The sequence below is a fragment of the Podarcis bocagei genome (assembly GCF_964188305.1).
Source record: "Podarcis bocagei genome assembly, chromosome: 1".
Lineage (NCBI taxonomy): Eukaryota > Metazoa > Chordata > Lepidosauria > Squamata > Lacertidae > Podarcis > Podarcis bocagei.
Genome location: NC_138125.1, coordinates 47,035,074 through 47,055,988, shown reverse-complemented (window position 1 = coordinate 47,055,988; position 20,915 = coordinate 47,035,074). Strand labels below are relative to the sequence as shown.

The window sequence follows — 20,915 nt, the reverse complement described above, 5'->3', positions numbered from 1 at the left end:
TTACTCACGTGTTATGCTGGAAAAGAATGCTTTATAAGGAATGCTGTGAGATGCCAGTTTGTTTTATTTTGAAAGTGGGGCGAATAAATCTGTTAGCTTGGAGACTGGCTAAGGTTCAGATTTCAACTGCTGTTGCTGAAGAATTAAACACAAATTGTTCTCTTGCATGTTGCTTATTTAAGCCTTGAAACTATTTTTTCCCCTTCTAATCAAGCACAGGAAGGCCCTGAAATGATCCAAGGGACAACTCCTGGACTCAAAGACATAGGATCAAATTCAAGTGCTACCTCCCCATAGTTTTGCTGCCACATCTTGAAAAAGTCACCCACCACCGCAGGCATGTGGAAGGGAGCTCACAGAAGCAACTTCCATTCACAGATATCCTTGCAGGTTTAGGAGCTGCACTTGCAGCTTACAGGTCCACATCTGCACTGCATTGCAATATAAGCATGCTTTGCCCTTAACTTCTGGGAGAATCCCAGCTGCACTGGGCGGCAGAGGTGTGAACTCTTTTCCTGGAAACAACTGGGATTGAGGGCTGTCAGTCAGCTCTCTGCCTGTTTAGCACATGTGATGTCCTGCCAGACTAAGAACTGTGCTTCTCACTGAAGCTACCACCAGCTGGAACGCAGCGCATTCTATAGGCCAAGGGAGATCGTGTCAGTGCAATGAAAGGGAGAGCCTTGTTTCTGCACTCTCTGCCAGCATGTTCCTTGGGCACAAGCACTAAGCTCTGATCATCTCTTGGAGGAGGAGAACTTCTGAGCACAGTGTTTTTATAGCCAGTCTCCTCCTATGCTTCAAGCTCTTCCAAGAGTCAAAGGAAAGAGAACTTAAGGCAACAGTCCTCTGCACATGAAACAAGAGTAAAACCCATGGAACCGAATGGGTGTTTGTTTTTTGAGTGAATTTGCACAGAATCAGGCTACAATCCTAAGAACATGTACCAGGTAGTAAGCCCCAGTTAAACTCAGTGGGACATATTTCTGCATTGTCTTGTTTAGGACTATGCTGCAATAACATGTAGGTAATACTCTGTGAGCTCCAGGAACCAATTGTCGTTATGAAAAATAATAATCAGGTAGCAGGAGTTTGTATCCTGTCTGGAAGTTCTCAAACATCACCATTAACCAGTTCCCTGTTTAGGGAAGCTTTTAATGTTTGATGGACTATTGTATTTTAATATTTTGTTGGAAGCTCCCCACAGTGGCTGGGGAAACCCAGCCAGATGGACAGTGTATAAATAATAAATATTATTATTATTATTATTATTATTATTATTATTATTATTATTATTATTATTTAGTATACCAACGTCTGCTATTCAGAGCTACAGAACCTTTGCACACAGAGGTTGGTTAAAGTGCTTAAGCTCCAAATACAGCAAATCCCTATATTCCTGTAATTGGAATGTTGTGTGTTCCCATTAAAACACACACATAAAATTGTCAACTCATTACAAGTTTCTGAGACCAGATGGTGGAAACAAATTGCTTCTATAAAGACACAGTGTTTGGGGGGTTGTTCTTTTTTTTGGCTTCAATTGTCTTGAGTCCAGTAGCTGCTGCCACAGAGAGCAGAGTGAGAACTGAATGACTGAGGAACCACAGGGCTGTAATAAAAACAAGACTGAAGTCCTCCCACCTTCCAAGCCAAGTATTTCAATTCATGTTGCAGTATGGATGGAGATGTGTGTCAGCAGCTACCTTCCTGAAATGCGTTGCTGCATGCAACTGCACCTGGGATCTAGCTGCTTGGAGGATGAATGCAATATATATGATTGCACACTTTTGCAGAATGCTATATATTAACAGCAAGGGAGTCGTTAGAATAATGTCAAAGGAAATATGCGAAAAGAGCTTTTTATGTTTCAATGGAGAAAACACTGGATAAATTCATGGAGGCTATCAAAGGCTACCAGGACTGGTTATAGGCAGGGCTCTGTTTCAGCCAGAACTCGCTGGAACTCAGTTCTGGCACATCTCAGGTGGGCGCCATTGCCATTCTAAGAGAACTTCTTTTTTGGAAAAATAGCACTGGAGGCTCAGTGGATGCTCCCTGTGCTCCCCCCCCCCCCAACTGAGTACTTACGGTTCAATGCTGACAGGAGTACACTCTCCCATTACTGAAAGGACAGGAGGGGTGACTTCTGCGCTATCTGCAAGTCAAGATGACACAATTAATTGATGGCCCTGTTTCTACTTAAGGATGACTTGATATCATCATGCATTTAACAACTTGTGAGGTAGCCATCAGTAACTCAGAACCACATACAGGTGAGTGGGTGAGCTAGTAGAGGAGGGATGGATGACTCCATTTCTCCTTGGCTGGTTTCCTGGGTTTCCACACTTGCTGTGTGGAAGGAAAGCACAGAAACTCAGGGCAGGGAGGACTGATTGCTCTATCCCATCAGACCACTTAGCAACACCTCCTTACTTTTTTAAGGTAGTCTGCTAGGAGGCAAGTAACCTGTGCTTGCAACAGAAAAAAGGGCTTCTCCCTACTTCACAGTCAGCATGGAAAAGTAGCTTATTAGCAGGCTAGTAAACTTCTTGGCTTATTTATAAGGTCAACTAAATTTTTTTGTTTGACAAAGTTACATATGGCTATAAGAAGGGTGGGTCCTAATCTTTACCATGCAATCTTTTTGTTATCTAGCATTCTTTCAAATGCAGCAACGATACACTGTTCCGATACCATTTTCTAACATAAGAAGTCATCACGGTGCATGCAGTTCAATCTTCCACAAACAAACAAAAACCCCAACTTGTGAGAGGCCATCTATCTACAATTGCCGAGTCATAATTTATTTCCTCCAGCTGTGATCCTCCTCCCATTCTACCCTTAAAAGGACAATGAACAGGAACTTACTGGATCTGAGCAGGGTCCTGTGTGCACTTTTAGGAGTCATAGGAGGTGGAACTGAGTTACCACTAGCAGAAAGGATGGCGTTGAAATAAAGTCCGGAACCCTCTCGCACTGGGCTAAGTATTGGCGGTGGAGTGTAAGGAGGTAGCTCAAAGTTCCTGTCGGAAGGGTGATCTGCCAAGCGGACAGGTGAGCGCAAATGGCTCTGGTAGGGTGTGATATTGGAATAGACAGGCGGAGCAATGAAGGTGCCAGCTTTCGGTGGTATGAAGAGAGGCTCTGGCCTGGGCCGCTGCTTCGGTTTCCGTGCAAAGCCTTCCACTTCTTCTTTTGGATCAGGGCCTTCATGCTATGAAAAGGAAACAAGTTTTGGTTCACACAGTTCAAAGTACTTCAGCCTAACAGACAGACATACATAAACACACACACACACACACATCAATACGGTGGACGCTTGGGTTGAGAACATGATCCGTGCGGGATGCACGTTTGCAACCTGCGTCTGCGCACACACGGGTTGCGATTCGGCGCTTCTGCGCAAAGCGCGATTTAGCGCTTCTGTGCATGCGCGACCGCCGAAACCCGGAAGTAACCCGTTCCGATACTTCTGGTTTTGGCAGTCTGTAACCTGAAAAAACGCAACCTGAAGCGTCTGTAACCCAAGGTATGACTGTATCGACCAAATGGAAATAATATGGCTGCTCCACCAGCAAATTCCATGAACTGGTATGTGCTTGTTTTAACTTATATGGGTATTGTTGTTATGTATATAACACCATCAACTCATGGTGCTTTAAAGAAGGAAAAGGAAGCTATCTGTCCTGAAAAACGTAAACTCTAATTAGGACTACCACAGAAGTATTGCATTCAATCCAAGAATGACACACCATCAATTAACAACCTGTTGTACTTCTTGGCTTTTGCCAATCCAGAGTGAAGTTGAAGTGGGACTGGCAATCCAATGTTCAAATTCCCACTCAGCCACAGCTGGCTGACCTGAGCCAGTTACTTTTTCTTAACCTAACCTACCTTAAACAAATACAATGGTACCTTGGTTCTCGAACTTAATCCGTTCCGGGAGTCCATTTGACTCCCGAAACTGTTCGAAAACCAAGGCACGACTTCCGACTGGCTGCAGGAGCTTCCTGCACTCAAGTGGAAGCTGTGTTGGATGTTCGTCTTCCGAAAAATGTTTGCAAACCGGAACACTTACTTCCAGGTTTGCGGCATAAGAGTACCAAACGTAAGAATACCAAGGCGTTTGAGAACCAAGGTACAACTGTAAATTGTAGTTATAACCCCCTTTTCCTCACAAGAGCCCAAAGTGGCATACATGGCTCCTCACTGCTCTTATTTTATCCTCTCAACAAACTGGAAGGAAACATGCATGTCACCTTGAGCTCCTGGGGGGTGGGGAGATAAATGTAATAATAAAATTTGTTGGAGCTGTGAGCAACACAATGTGGCCTTGTAAAGACATCAGACTTGGACGATGTAGCACAGATAAGCCTCTCTCAGAAAACCTTTTCTTCGTAGAAGATTGTATTCTGCCAGTCATTTCTGAGGCCAACAAAACCATAATTTTCCCCATCAAGACCCAAGTAAATAAGGTGGGGAAATGCCAGCTGTGACTACTTAGTGACCACACAATGCTTATAGGCACAGTGAAAGTTTCATGCAAGATCACCATGCCCGACTTACATTTAGGAAAATGACTTGCGTAGGAAGAAATGTAGGGGAAAAAAAGATGTAAAGTCCTCATGTGCAATTATTTACATTTGCTTTCTATGGTCTCCGACATATAAGTGCTTTCACAGTCTCTCAAAAAAGATTAATTTCTATACAATTCAAAAATAGTCCACATACTTGACATGATAAAACCTCCTTGAAACCACTCTCACTCAAATGTAAGCTATTTATTCAACCTATCAAATTCCTACCACCAAAGATGACTTGGCTTTCATATCCTTTGCTTCTCCTTTTTATGGTCAAAGCAGCCAGAGAGGTTTCACCATTTTAATACCAAATACAGCCAGAATTGATTTATTCTTCTTTTTTTTTTAACAAGTCTGCTTCACCTATTTTCTCCAAGGAGAAAATAGCCCCTTTTCCCTGGCACTGTGGAGGGTGCCATTTTGTGGTTCACCTCAGGCGCCCAAAAGTCTTGGGCCAGCCCAATGAGAACCAGGCTGGTGGCAGAGAACAAGAGGGATGACCTGAACCAATAAGCTGCAGCCTGTTCTGTGGGAAAGCTGCCACAAATAACCAACAAGAAAAGACCCAGTAAGATTCACTTTACTGCCCCATGACCACAATCAGGATCCCAAACACAAACCTACCTGAGTTGGCACGTCCATGTTCAGATTGCGATTCGACCTCCTCCGGGTGACGATTACGGAAGGCTTGCTTTCAGCGAAGCTTCGGTCGTTTGCCACAAACCGCTGTGGCTTCCCTTCCTCTCCCTTCTCACTACCGATATCATGAGAGTCCAGCCTCCTCACAGGGACAGACACGGGCATGATGAGAGGCACGAGGCTGCTGTCTTCCCGGGCTCTCTTGGGGGCTGGCGAAGAACCGGCAAACTCTACGACACTCCTGGGCGCAGTGACTGCCGCCTCACTCCTGTTCCTTTCTTCTGAAGTTTCTGGCTCCTTAGAACAAAAGGATCACGTGAGCATTGAGGTACAGTGGTGCCCCGCAAGACGAATGCCTCGCAAGACGAAAAACCCGCTAGACGAAAGGGTTTTCCGTTTTTCGATGCGCTTCGCAAGACGAATTGCCCTATGGGCTTGCTTCGCAAGACGAAAACGTCTTGCGAGTCTTTTCGCTCCCCCCCTTTTTCTAAGCCGCTAAGCCACTAATAGCCTTTTAGCCGCTAAGCCGCTAAGCCTTTAATATCCGCTAAACCGCTAATAGCGCTAATCCGCTAATAGGGTTGCTTCGCAAGACTAAAAAACCGCTAGATGAAGAGACTCACGGAACGGATTATTTTCGTCTTGCGAGGCACCACTGTATCTGAATAAGCTAACAATAAGCTATGGTCAAAGGATTTCTCTGTGGTGGTGCCCCGTATGTGGAACTCCCCGCCCCAAGAGGTTAGGTTACATAAGAGGAGCTAGCTGGATTGGGACAATGGCCTATCTGGTTCAGCATCCTGTTCTCAAGGTGGCCAACCAGATGTCTGTGGGAAACCAGGGAGCAGAACACTAGCACAACACCGCTCTCCCCTCCTGTGGTTTACAGCAACTGGTATTCAGAAGCACTGCTGCCTCCAACTATGGAGGGAGATCATAGCTGTTGTGGCTAGGAGCCACGCATAGCCCTTTCCTCTTCCTCTTTTATTTGTGTTCTGCCAGTGTTCCTTAAAAAAAAGGAGATTCTGATTCTACCCACATACCTACAGGACCCTCTCTCCTGGTATGCCCCTTGGAGGACCTTAAGGTCCACAAATGACAATACCTTGGAGGTCCCAAGTCGCAAGGTGGTTAGATTGGTCTCAACTAGGGCCAGGGCCTTTTCAGTACTGGCCCCGACTTGGTGGAACGCTCTGTCACAAGAGACTAGGGCCCTGCGGGATTTGACATCTTGCAAGACAAGAGCTGTTCTGCCTGGCCTTTGGTTTGAACTCAGTCTGACCCTTATGTTTCCCTCCCCTTATGGTTTTGATTTATGGGCTATTATTAAAATGAGGCTGCATTTTAAATTATATTTTAACCTGTATTTTACATTGGTGGTGTAGGTTTTTTAAAAAAGTAATTTTACAAGTAGCTGCCCTGAGCCCGGCTCTGGCTGGGGAGGGCAGGATATAAATAAAAATTTATTATTATTATTATTATTTGCTCATTCTTAAAAATTTGATTTATTGCTAGGGTTTTTTTGTTTGTTTGCCTGCCTTTTTATATGTAAGCCATTTCAAGCAACTCCTTTGGTGGAGGATAAATTTTGAAAACAATCAAACTTGCTACACTGCTAAACCCTTTGGAATTCAAATGTGATTTACCACACATGCATCCAGCTGCCCCCAGGTTAAAAGTGGTACTGCCAGTACAGACAAGTATGGCAATTTTCTTGACTTGGGAGAGATTATGCATGAAAGTTTATGAGTCTGGAACTACAGCAAGGGAAAGTTGTAAATAATGGCAGTATCTTCTACCAAGAACAACAATGAAGAAGAAAAAGGAGCCAGCTCTCTCTCTCGTGTACACAACCCAGGAGTCCAATGCATTTATTCTCCTAGAACTTCAGGTTGATTGTTTTGCATACTCAAACAGATGTGAGCAGACTTCTGGTCACACAATGGGATTCCACCTTCCTGTGTTTCCCTGTGCAGCCAAAATTTGCTCCCAAGTCACCTACCCACCCACCTTCCAGAGCAGATTTTGAGAGTGTGCAAGGGCCTGCAGGGAGGTCAAGTCCTCTTGCATAAGCGGAAGTCTGTTTTGCTTGTGCATGAGCAGCACTGGATACTGCACCCATTACCAACTATCAGATCTGATTTCCTGTTGACTTCTTTGGATTCATGCCCTTTTACTAGGGTGAAATATCTCTTCTGATACAATCTTCTTGCTGAAATGGGGCCTATCAGAGGACATGACTGCTTGAATGTATTTCCTCTAAAGGTGAAGGGACCCCTGACCATTAGGTCCAGTCGTGGACGACTCTGGGGTTGCGGCGCTCATCTCGCTTTACTGGCCGAGGGAGCCGGCGTACAGCTTCCGGGTCATGTGGCCAGCATGACTAAGCCGCTTCTGGTGAACCAGAGCAGCGCACGGAAACACCGTTTACCTTCCCGCTGGAGCGGTACCTATTTATCTACTTGCACTTTGACGTGCTTTCGAACTGGTAGGTTGGCAGGAGCTGGGACCGAGCAACGGGAGTTCACCCCGTCGAGGTGATTCAAATTGCCGACCTTCTGATCGGCAAGCTCTAGGCTCTGTGGTTTAACCCACAGCTCCACCCGCGTCCCTGTATTTGCTCTAGCCAGATATATAAAAACACACACAAACATACCTACATCACTATGCATTCTATAGGTGGTCCATCCGGATAGTGAATACTCTGTGGCAAGAGGGTAGAAGGCAAGCTTGGCTGTACAGTATTACTGTTTCAGATTCCTGAGTACTACCAAGTCTCGAACTCCCATGTCCAAATCTAACACACTAGTAATTACACCATCCAGGCCAAGCATCCTATTGCTTCCTCCCAATCCCTTACTAATCTACGGTACTAATTCACAATGACTATTAGCACGGGGAGGATGCAAGACTACTTTGAATCCACACTTCAAAGTTAACTGATTGTCATATGACAGCTAAACGTCACAGTCAAACCCTCTCAGTTACTAAAGTTATTAGCTGAAACTCCCCACAAGTTTCCAGTTTCAGCAGGCTATACACTTGATGTATTCCCATCTTTAAAAAAATGTAAGTTCAGACATTACAAAAGTTTTGCTGAAAACTCCCAAGGGTTTTTGTTGGAGACTTCCTTAAGTACTGTGGCAAGAGGAGGGGAAAGAGAGAGATAAGTGTTCTGTCACACAGCAGTTCCTTCTCTTCATTTTACAGCCTTATCCCATTCCACGGAAGGGAGTGGCAAAGCTAGCCTGGCTACTGGGAGACGGAGCTAGCATTTGCTCTCTCTTTATTCAGTTGTGGGAGATGTTTGCTAGAGAGGAAGAGGGAACCAAAAATAAGGTGAAAAGCTTAGCACATGCAGAGACACAAACACACACACACACACACACACACACACACACAGAGAGAGAGAGAGAGAGAGAGAGAGAGAGAGAGAGAGAGAAGGTGCTTTGTGTTTGTTTTCCAAATGGTGCAGTTAAGTGCAGAAAGCCTTGTACCTGGCTTTGATGTTAACAATTGATAAACTTGGTTCCAGGGCATTAGAGACGTTAACAGGCAGTATTCAGCTACATTTCACTCAGAGCAGATGTACTGAAATTAATTGTCCTAACTTAAGTCATGTTCATTGATTTCAATGGATTTACTCCAGGTAAAACATTGTTGAGTACCACCCAACATCTTCAGAGCAAAATGCAACGGACAGGGTAAGAATCACAGGGAATCACAGGGGAAAAGTGGTGTCTGCTAACATTTTTAAGGTGTTGCACCCCGTGAAGTGAGGCAATAGTCACGGTGCGAGTCAGGAAATGCCACTTACTTTGAGATTCTGAAGAGAAGCCAACTCCACAGCCTTCTGAGCCAGGGTTAGCAAATTGGCTTCCTGAGAAACACGCCGTCTCCTCCGCGTGCTCTGGATGACGCCGCCTCGGACCCCACCAAAGTCGTTGGCTCTCTGGCCGAGGCCCTCCGTGGCACCCACCGGCTTTTCTGCCTGCCTGGCGTTCTCATACACGCCCGCTTTCTCCGCTTCGGGCTGGGCGCCAGCTGGCATCTCCCCATGCTCCAGCTCCGCTCTGCCAGGTTGCAAATAGATCTCCTTGTTGTGACTGAACGCTTCGGGCTGGTGTCGAAACTGGACTTCTGGGTGCTGCTGCGGTTGCCAGTGATGGGGCAACACACCGCCAGAATACTCCTCAGCTGGCTTGGATGCCAAAGCTTCCTCCACGGAAGATGCTGGCAGGACACCTTCCTTGGAAAGCCTCCGTGATCTCCTTGGGAGAGGGATCTGGGCCTGGGGAAGGACAGTCTGTGGATTTGGCTCCGTCAGCGCCTTCAGCAGCTCCTGGTTCCGCTCGGTAACCGGGTGGAACTGATGGGAAACCATATGATGCTGAGGAGGCTGGGGTGGCCCTGCCCCATGAGGCTGCGTGACAGATACAGGTTGCTGCATGCCAAAGCCTTGCACAGCCGCCTGCTGCTGCTGCTGCTGCTGCTGCTGCTGATGGTGCTGCTGCTGCTGCTGCGGATAAAAGTTTTCAAACAGCTGCAACTGTGGAAGAGCTTGTTGCTTCTGCTGGGCGGTAAAGGCTGGGCTGGAAGTAGGGGGGGCTTGCTGAAAGACATGCAACAGTTCGGGGAGACCCTGCTTCTGGCCCTGGTGGCCAAAGGCAAGCTGGAAAGGTTGCAACGGGAGGGTCTGATTCTGCTGCTGCTGCTGTTGTTGTTGTTGCTGCTGCTGCTGCTGCTTCTGCATTTGCTGAAAAGAATTAATCTGGGCTTGCTGCCTGACCAGGGCTTGCTGTTCTAACTGGGCTTTATGAGACATCATCTGTTGCACGGCATCTCCATACAAGTCCAGGTGCGACACCACCACACCTTTCTCCCGGTTCCTCTTCAGGGGGTCTTGGTGGCTGAAGAAACCTGGGATGTTGGCATTGGGGTGCCCCCCTTTCTGGGCACCCCCATACACCATCCCGTGATTCCAGCCTCCAGGTTGAGGCTGCCAGCTGGCATCGCTGCGCTCTGGAAGCCGGTTCCCCACCAGAGAGTTCTGCCACTTGGCAGCAGCCAGCTGCTGGGGGATCATCCTCGCATCGCCTCTATCCTGATAAAGAGAGTTCAGCAGAGCAGCATTGCCGTGGACGCCCCCGTATACACCTGGCTTGGAAAGCTCCATGCCCTGGGAAGAAGGCACATTGCCCCCATGGTTGAAGTACTGCCCTTCTTTAAGCAGCAGCTGTTGCTGTTGCTGTTGCTGTTGCTGCTGCTGCTGTTGTTGTTGCTGCTGCTGTTGCTGAACTTCTTCCTCATTGAAAAAGGCAATCCGCTTCCCAGTCCTCTTGCTTGAAGACTTTGGATGGGCCTGCAGACTCATGGTTCAGTCTATCCTCCCAAGGATAAGGAAGAGACAAGATATCTCAGATTAACAGCCAACCCATTGCTAGCGCTTGTGCACAAAGGAGAGGGTAAGTATAAAGACAGCAAAAAAGAAATTCTCCTCTCTTCAAGTCTAGTCCGTGCAGAGAGGTAAGGGGCAAGTTTCAGCCCGCTTTCTATTCGGCAGCCCGCTTAGCTTCAGCGCCTGAAAAAGAAAAGAAATAAGCAGAAAATTAAACACCTGCAACTCAGGTCAGGATAACCAGTTATCTCAACACTGTTGCGTGAAGCTTTCAAAAACTCAGCCAGTCTATCTATCCCCGTCAGGGACTTGGAGCCACATTCCCCTTCTTCAAGGGGACTCCAAGTCCAAAGCGGACAAGAAGACAGGACCAGATCTGGAAGCGCTTCCACAAGACAAGGATAGGAGGCAATGCCCCTCTGGCCCAAGGATGTGGGACTGCCAACCTCAGACTTGGAGCACCAGTGAGATCAGAGGGGAATTGAGAGTGCCTGGTTTTGCTGCTCCTGCCTTTAGTTTTCATTGCAAATTAACTTGTTTATGTTGTAGTTTGTTTAGTTTTAGATTATTAATTCTTGGTTTTAAATGTATATGTGTTTTCCCCCAGGACATTTGGGTGAAGGGCAGATTATAAATGGCCATAATAAAAGCAAATTGTGCTGTATTATTAAAACTGCGGTCCCTGGGCTGGGCCTTGCTTGCCTCTTTGATAATCTAACCCTGGCCTCAATCCCCATTGTTGGAAAAAATAAAAATAGTGTGCAAAGCTAAGTGCAGATATATCTGGCTGTTCTGCAATTCTTTTGTAGACCAGCTGATCTGAACTCATGGATAAGGAGTCTACAGTTCATGGTTCCACTCGCCTAAGGTGGAGGAGCATCATTTTTTAAAAAAATTGTTTAGAAGTCTGACAAATGTACCCAATAAGTGTTCCATAGCATATCTTAAGCCTGTTCCCATATACTGTAAGTCAGCCACCATCAACCCTGCCCAAATGGAATTACCCTGTTTGAAACTAGAGACAAATATTTGCTTTGTAGAAAGAAGCACTAGATGCATTCCGTGCCTCTGCTGCAAGCAGAATGTTCTCTTCTCCAGTGACTCAGTAGAGTGCATTGTCACATTACACAGATAGCCCAACTTCATTTGCTGGCTACTACTAGCAATGAACCTTTCTTGACCCGTACTTAAATAGCATGGTTCAGTTTGCCAAGGCATGTCTAGGTCTGGTATGACCAGAGAACCAGAGGCGAGCCTAACAATGGATGCTTTTAAAAAGAAAATGTAATAATTGATCTAAATAATAGCTTGGGTAGAGACTAAGGTTAAGTATAAATAACTCACCACATAGAAACACTAAATAAACGCACAGTACAAAAAATATCAGGAGGTTACCAAGGAGCCTTTTCCAGAGCCTGCACAGATGTGGGGGTTTTTTGCACCAAAATCTCCTAGCTCCCAATTAAGATCCTACTTCAGGATGTGATGGAGTGTTCTGCTCCTCCCTCCTGCAACAAACGCTACTGTGCACCCACTGGCAGTTCCTCTGTTCCAAAACAGACCGCCTTGAGCATTGTCAGGCAAATGAGTTTGCAAGAAAGGTTGCTCTAGTCTTACAATCTGCAACGCTAAAGCAGCAGCAGCAGAATCCCCTGAACATAAAGGAAGGCACTAACAGGTTGGTTCCAGAGTGTCCCTTCAGCAAATGGAAGGACTGCTTCGATCTGTAGAAGGGACTGAGATCGAAAAGAAGATGAGGAAGGAAGTAATTTCCACCGTATTCTCCTTCCTCCTGCATGCCCATTGCCCCACCAACTGCTCTGGAGGGTCACCCAGGTGGCTGCAGCAACTTTTCATATGGCACAGGGTGGGAGTGCGGGGGAAGAGCTGCAGGAATCTGCAAAGATCACCTCCTCCCTTTCCTTCCAGCAGACGCCTCCCACAAGGGGGGCTCAACTCGGTAAGAATTCTGAATCCAACCCAGCATGCTTTACACACAAGGGCTGATAAGATATCCAGCTGACAGATATCCAGTGAATGATCCACTGCTATGAACTATGTCTCTGAGAGCAGAAGATGATGCAGCCAGAAGCTTCTGCAGGGACGGTCAAACTGCACTTGGGAACAGAGCTTTCTAGAAAGCAAGGCCACATCTGCTCACTTTTTTCAAAGGGGCTTTCATAGAAATTCAATGCTGTCATTTCTGCTCTGGAATTTCCCAGTTTAACTGCTTCCCATTCCACGGGGAGCTGCTTAAAAGCAGCCTATATTTTTTAAAGTAACCTTTCAGCACTGAGCAATGTACAGTAAATAGGAGGAAGGTGAAGGAAAGTACCTAAGTGCAGACAGAAAAAAGGATCAGTCCCTTTATTTGCTCCCCAAAATATCACAACCAGAAATGCCAAACAGAGTTTTGTCACAGACAGTTTGCCGTACCCTCAAACCACCGAAAAACTCAAGTGCCAACTGCAGCGTACAAAAACTGTTGTAAAATTGGGCAAAGATATAATGAAACAATATTCACAATTTTAAAAGTAAAAAAGAAGCTCTCTGATGGATTATGATGTTACAAAGTCAAGGCAATTAAAAAGAGCGTGATGAATCATACCAGGAAGCTTACCAGCTAAGACACAAGAATACTAAATACCATTGCTAGATAACATAAACAAGCAGCTTGCTTCATAAAGAACAGAGAAAATAGGGATAGAAAAATTCTTTTCTGTGGGATAGCAATACATTCTGGTGCCAGGTGGGTTTGACTTCCAAAGACTGATAATAAAGCAGAGGTATTAGTCAATCAGCTATTTCCCGCCTTATGAACTGTCTCCACTCTCATAGCAATAACTAACACTTAGCCAAACATCTTGAACGCACATTAAGATTAATTAAGATTAAAGCCAACCCTAGTCACCAATGACTTGTCACCAATTAACAACCTGGATTTTAACACTATTTCCAACACCTGCAGGGCCACATGAGGAAACGGAAATATCACCCTTCCCTTTTCAGCAGTACAAGTGAAGTAACATATAAAAAGTATTCCTATCTGAAGGCAAATAAAATAACTGGTTGCGCAGAGAGGAGACTAGATAATGCATTTGGAAAAGCTGAAATCAACATTAGCTAGGAAACCACCTGAGAACATAGTGATGATTCAGAATTCTACACCTAACACGATCTCAATACAGAACTCATAGTTGACATCAGCTCCTCCAATAATACATCCCAAGGATTCAGAGAGATGCTGAAACTACAGGGAAACAATGCAAATGTCAGTATCTGGCACACAACTGCAATGTCAGTATCTGGCATTTATTATGTGGCATAAGTTTATCGTACTGCAATTTGTTTTATCTGATCAGCAGATCCCCAATGTGGACTGTTGGCTGACTTGTATTCATCTGCACTTGCAAATACGTCAGCAGAAGTTATTTGTCCATATATATTTTCAGGAGTTCACCTAGCCACGCATATGTAGCCATTTATGTGCATCAGGAAGAGTAAAAACCATTAGCCCTTCACCCCGACTTCCCTGCCTGGTTAACTGGCTGGTGGGGGGAGTCTTGCTCCTCAAAAGTGTCTATCTGCTTAGTGTCTATTCACAGGCCTGCATTCAACTCCACCAGCGCCTCTCTGCACAATTAATTTACTTTTACATATTTGAAAAATAATGTGCATTTCTGTCTTAAACTCCTGTTGGCAGAGCCTTGTCAAAAACGTAAGACAGCTTAAAAGGTAGAGATGTGAAGAAGGGAAAGTAGCATGCAAATAGGGTTGTTAAAAAGAAGGGGGAGGGAGGATGTGGCAAGCACTGGGGGGGGGGGGCTGTTCTGCAACTTTTGCCTTCTAGGCCGACTTTACTTCCTTGCATGTGGATCATGGGCCTGCATTTTACTGACTCATTTCCTCATCCATTCACGCTTACTGTTCTCCCTCCCTCCCTCTCCACACCGGCTGCCAGCAGTGGAATCCTGCAATCCAGCATTACAGAGCCAGGGCGTTCCTTCAACAAGTATAAAATGCTCTCAGCTCATTTTTCCACTCCCCTCCAGACAGCACAAAAATATCTCCGGGTGAGAAACGGGACCCCGAGAGATGGAAAAAATCCTGCTTTTAAAAATGCAACTGATACACAACCTACTTATGTTTATGAAACCCTAGCAGGAGAAAGAACCACAAGAGAACAATTCTTCTTCTACAGGACTTAAAGCAAATGCCACTGGGACTCATGTAAGAGGCCTGTGAAAGGTTCTATCCTTCCGTACATGCCCCTTTCACTTCTTGCTTTTTGTGGCGTTGCTAAAAGCAGTAAACAAGGCTGCATGTGACGCTGGAGCAGAAAGCAATATGCTGGCAATAACTGATTGCAAAACAAAGCAGGAGTTTGATTTCTCAGAAGAGTGGCAAGCCAACCCCGCAGTATCATAGAAAAATTAGGCATAATCATTAGTCATCTGCAAACTCATCTTCTGTTTCCTCCACCAAGCATATTGACCTCAGACTCTGCACTCCATGAATTCCCTCACTTGAACATTTCAATACAAAATCCATCCTCCTTGCACTGACCTGAAATTACTCCCCCTGCCCCCTAGGGCAAGCAATGGAATATGTTTTGGTGCTTCATGTTCTCCTCTCCTGTCCTCAGGAGACAGCTTTGTTTTTTATGATGACAGAATTCAGTTTCTAAGAATTACAGCTTTGGCCAAACCAGAAACTTTGTGGTCAATCATCCAGCCTTAAAGCTTAGCCAAGTCTCCTAGAAATCAGTCTTCCATTTTCATTTAGCCTCTACTAAGGACTCAGTTATCCTCTTTGAAGTCTGGGCAACTCCTGATGACATCACTGCCATCATTAGACCAAGTTATCATTATTTTTTTAAGTATTTAACACAAGAGTCATCCTGCTGTTGAAAGAGTAAGCAATCTTAGGTCAGCCAATGATATCATATATTACTGAAATGCTCACTCGCTCCCCGAGGTACTGTAAGCTTCGTATAAAAAAAATTGTTTGCAAGATTTGTGAGTGGAGTGGGGATACCAGCGGCGAAGGTTCGTTTATGTACACACAATTACACTCACACGCAAGCCAGAAGAGCAGTTTGGGTCATATAAGAAAACGTTAAGGAAATTGGTTGGGAAAATATATTCTGGAAGGGGTGGAATCCTTTCTTCCCTCCAAGTGGCCAGAATGATAGCATTCATTTTGTTCCTCAAATAAATAGGTTGAGCAATATGGATGGAGGACAATTTATTCATCTCAAGAGGTAGCAACTCATGTTAATGTGATTGCTTCCTCTGGACATAAAGGACTAATAAGAGTTCATGTGGGTCAGAGGAGTGTTTTACTTTGGATCAAAGTTCAATTCATGCTCTGTGCTCAACGACCGCACTTGCATGTCGCACTAAACCAGTTTAGTATGACCTGAATGAGTGGCAATGAGCCTTGGGCTCACCCACTCCTTCCTACTCGCTTGCTCCTCCTCCCACATTGTCAAGGAATAATTCAGAAGATACCACTTTTGAAGAAGCACATATTGCTATTCCTTCTAGACCTGGAACTGTGGTTAATCTTTTCCATGGTTAGTTTAAACAAGCCAGCTTCAGTAACTTTAGTCTGAAGTTGGCTTGTTTGAAGCCAATCATAGTCCAGGCAACACAACAAACTGTGGTTAAACACAACTGTAAGCTTTTGATCACCCCCTTGCAAAAGAGGAGAAAGAAAGTGGGCAGCGTGGGAGACCAGGGCTCACTGTGACTCATTCATATCTTTGCAAACTGTGATTGCCTAAAAGAAATTATTGTTTCCCCAGTTGTAAAATAGGTTCCACCAATCTACAGAACTCTGGTATCTCATCAACTGTGTCCTCATATTTGCACATTAAAAATAATACTTTTGTAAGTGTGTTCCAAATTTCCAGTCCAACTTGATGCCTTCATTCTGATTCACACAAAAAATAATGATAATTTTAATTTGTGCTGCCATGTTTTCAGCCTTTTCAAAAATGGAGGGTTGTTGTTTTTTAAAAACACTTTGCACTATGGCACAGGAGCAACAGATGTTCAAAGCAAAAAATCCTCCTGAGGTTGCGCAAGTCCTTCAGAAGTAAATCAAAACCAGCTCTTTGGAAACAAACTTTTATAACTAATCTACAAAGAAAAAAATTACTTCTTGCCCACATTATTTTAAAAAAATTGGTAGAAAATGATATCTGCCTCATTTTAGGCCAAGGAAATTGTGGTATCTCCCCAAGGTAGTTCCCTGAGTGACAAACCCCCCCCCAAAAAAACCAAAAACCTAGTATAAGAGCTTCAAAAGCACAAACCAAAGGGTTCCTGATGCAACATCTTTTTAGAAAATACAGTAAAATTAAAACAGGAACTTAAAAAAAATAATGTGACGACCATCTCTAAACATTTTTAGAAGTTCAATGAGCTACTGTAACATAGCCACAGACAGCCATGTGGATGCAAAGGCTGGATCAGACAGGATAGATCTGGTTTCAAATAATCCACGAAGCTCACCGGGTCACCCTATACAATCATCTTCCTAACATACCTCTTAAATTTGCTGTACACTCTTCCGACTGCCTTATTCCTGACTGATGTTTAATGGCCTGGACTGCGGTATCTCATTGCTGTGGATAGTGCTTTAATTGGCTGGCTGAATATTTTATGGACTGTTCTCAGAGTGGAGGGAAGGAATTTGATGGTTTGATGGTTGTTGCATTGTTGACATTTTTTTATTTTTGCAAACTGCCTCGGACAGGCATTGCCCAGAAAGACAGCCTAGAAATATTTTAAACAGATAAAAATAAATACACCATCCTTAGCTCCTTGGAAGAAGGGCAGGATTACAACACATTAAATAAAAGAATGAGCTGTAAATCAGGAAGTTCCTGGTTCACCTCTCATCAGATATACACTGGGTGGAATTAGGCAAGCCACTGCCACCCAACCTTAATCTGTCATATCGGGAAAATCCTGACCTGCCTCAATGGGTTGCTGTTAAGGATTTATTGAGATAAATGCAGATGAATTGCTTCCCTACAGAGTTCAATGGGCTTAGTCACAAGAAAAACTGTAGTCCTGTACACAAGCTAGCCAGTTTCTGCAACTGTGATCATGAACCACATGGCAAGAACAAACTGCTCCTCACCTGACACAACTGCTGTGACCTAAAGGAGCTTCTCTCACACAAGTTTATTTGTTCCCTCAGGTCACCTGGACAGGAACTGCTACATGCTCTATCTACCAAAACACAAAGTGGAGTCTTTTCAGAAGTGGCCCCTATGTTGTGAAATAGTCTCTGCAATAAGCCCACCAGACACCTTCATTTCCAGTCTTCAGCTTATACCTCTGCCTGAGTAGCTTATTTACCTGTGGCTTGCTGCTATATTATTATTATTATTATTATTATTATTATTATTATTATTATTATTATTATTATTTTAAACCACACCCCACTTTCCCCCACACCTGGGTCTAAAAGCGGTTCACAAACAAGCAAGCATGCAATATACAAAACTTCAAACATTTATTAAAATATACAAGAACAAAACATTTACGATGTATAGGCCTCCTGAAATAAAGCCACTTTAACCTGGCATCTGAAACCTAGCCTGCCTGATTTCCTAATTTTCATCAGAATCTGTGTGAGAAGTTGACAATTTCAAAAGCATTCCCTTCACATTAATTGCCTTGTACAATACTTCTTTAAAGATCTTTAAAAGATTGTTCTGAAAAATTAACTATTCCTCTTCCTTTCAAAGATCACTTTCTATTTAGCCGGCATATCTGTTCTACTTCAAATGCCAAGTTCATGACCTCACATCTAGTAACATTAAACTCCCATTTGCCTACCCATCTGTTGAGAGCCTCGTGCACGAGTTCTGCCTTCTACTCAACGGCATCTGCTATCTCACTTATATCTGGAATCACAAGCAGGCACATAGTTATGCAGACCTTTGCAGTGCAATTCTATGCACATTTCCAGTGTTCAACTGAGCTAACTCACAGGAAACTGAACAGCACTGCAGCCCTTAAACCGGGTTCTTTGCTAAGGAACAGGGCCTCTTCCTTTAAGAACACTCTATCAAAAGCAGTGTGCTAGAGTAAGGCTGCAATCCTGTACCCACTTATCTGGAGCAAGACCCTTTACACTCAACGTGGCTTAATTCTGGGTAGACGCAGACAGGAATGTACTGCAGGTATCATGCATTGCTGCTCCATCTATCTCAACGCTTTGACACTGAATAAAACTCTCTAGGCAAGATCACAGGAGACTGTCTCTGTTTTCAGCTCTCCCCGTCCCCAAAAGACTGTGGTAGCATCTGAAATAGCATCTGAAATCAGTCGAGCAGGTAAAGGGTCACTCACTTATTTGTGGCCTAGTAAGAACCACTGCCAGGCAGCATTCATGAGCTAGAGAAGAGTCTGCTTTTGATTTTCAGAGCAATGAAGTGCCGTAAACAGTATGCGTGGTTAGGGAGGATAATAAAAAGTAATCCCTGGGATAATAACCTTTGTGACTTATTTACAAGACTGTAATAAAATTCACATGCAGCCATTAGTTTTGCCTTCAAGTTCCGTTTTGTTTTTGTTTGTTAGATAATCTACATCAGGATTTGGTTAAAATACCTGCACCGCTTTAACCTGAGCAATGTGCTCTGTCAACCATTCCAATGAATGGATTCTTCGCAGGAAGTTGTCTTCTCCCAAGAGATTCCACTCTCTTGACTTTCAGTTTTAGAGACCACTCTCTTCTATCTGTTTCCTCTTCAAGAAGCTGGTGCCTTTACATCCAATCCCTTTTCCTACACCTGCTTAGGCAGCTGGCTATTTCCAGATCACTTCCACCAACTTTTCTGGGCCTTAAAAACTATTCTAAGATCCGCTTTAGCTTCAGTATGTTGTTTTAAATTCAAGGTTCACACAGCAATGCCAGCAGCACACAGTGCCACGTTCACACATCAACAGTAAGCCAGACTTATTGTGAATGAGAAGCATGCTCCCCAATGACTCCTGCTTTGCTGCTTCCCCGGGAAGAGCTGGATAAACAAACCAGAAAGCTGCAATTAAGCTGGACTTCCTGTTACATGTGCAAGTTTCAATCACTTGTCAGTCTTGAACCATGTCTCATCGTTGGCTTGCAGATTATGGCTTGCCACAGAGCAACAAACTACAAACCCCAGTTTGGACAAAATGGTTGGTTTATCCCAGTTGTACCAGGGGAGGAGCAAAATAAATAAATAAATAAATAAATAAATAAATAAATAAATAAATAAATAAATAAATTAAATAAATAAATAAATAAAGGTGATGCACATTAAGACCAAAAACCTGGCTTATTGTTGTATCTGACCAGTATATTGCTGAATAGGGGCCACAGTTTGTCAGGCGAGTACAGTTGTACCCTGGTTCTCAGTCAGTATAGCATGAGACTCTTAATTTCAGGGTCATGGTTTCAAGCGCCACATTGGGCAAAACATTCCTGCACTGCAGGTGGTTGGACTAGATGACCCTTGTGGTCCTTTAAAACTCTATAACTCTTACAATTCTATGATAATCCATAATTCTATGAACGTCTAGTTCAAACGATTTCAGAAATCAGGAATAAGCAAGATCTTTGCCTCAGGGACTCTGAAGAACTGCTGCCAAACAGTATACAGATGGTTCAATAATGGCCTGATCAAGGACAAGGCAGATTCATGTACTAGCAGGTTCAAAAGTTGGAAGAAAAAAACCCCACAGTTACTAATAGTTAAGAATTTAGGTGCAGTCCTGCTGGATCAGACCAAAAACCTATCTAGCCCAGCACCCTGGACCAACCAGAAGCCTATGGAAGATCTGCAGGCAAGGCAACAGATCAACAGCCTGCCTCCATTGCTATTCCACAGAAAGTGGTATTCAAAGGTACGGCACCTCTGATCCTGGAGGTAAAACAAGGCCATCATGCCCAGAAGCCATGGATAGACACATTTATTTGGTGGCGGGGAGATAAAGCTAATTCTCTTTTAAAGCCATCTAAGTTGATGGTCATCACTACATTATGTAGCATTCCACAGTTTTAACTGTGCATTGTGATGAACTAGTATTTCTTTTTCTCAGTCCTGAACCTTCTACCATTTAGCTTTATTGGATGTCCCTGGGTTCCAGAATTATGAGAGAGGCAGAACAAAAAAAGCACTTTCCCGAGTCTGGGATCTGCATATAATCTGAAGGCACATGAGGTTACCACCTTCCTGAAGCTAAGCAGTTCAGGGCCTGATCAGTATCTGGATGGGTGACTCCTTGAAA

At 44.2% G+C, this 20,915-nt stretch overlaps 1 protein-coding gene across 3 annotated transcripts in view; it reads right to left on the bottom strand.

The window, feature by feature from the left end:
* MIDEAS (mitotic deacetylase associated SANT domain protein) overlaps nt 1–20,915 on the bottom strand; it is a 75,914-nt gene that overhangs the window by 22,388 nt on the left and 32,611 nt on the right. For 2 of the 3 annotated variants that reach the window (XM_081211599.1, XM_081211598.1), the window contains exons 2-5: nt 9,040–10,803; nt 5,208–5,519; nt 2,872–3,217; nt 2,092–2,158 (exon numbers count right to left, since the gene is read on the bottom strand). In XM_081211599.1, the coding sequence (XP_081067725.1) occupies nt 2,092–2,158; nt 2,872–3,217; nt 5,208–5,519; nt 9,040–10,596 (2,282 nt within the window). In that variant the 5' untranslated portion in view covers nt 10,597–10,803. Of the gene's footprint in view, nt 1–2,091; nt 2,159–2,871; nt 3,218–5,207; nt 5,520–9,039; nt 10,804–12,781; nt 12,878–20,915 lie in introns of those variants that run through there. The other variant, XM_081211600.1, reaches the window with a different exon arrangement.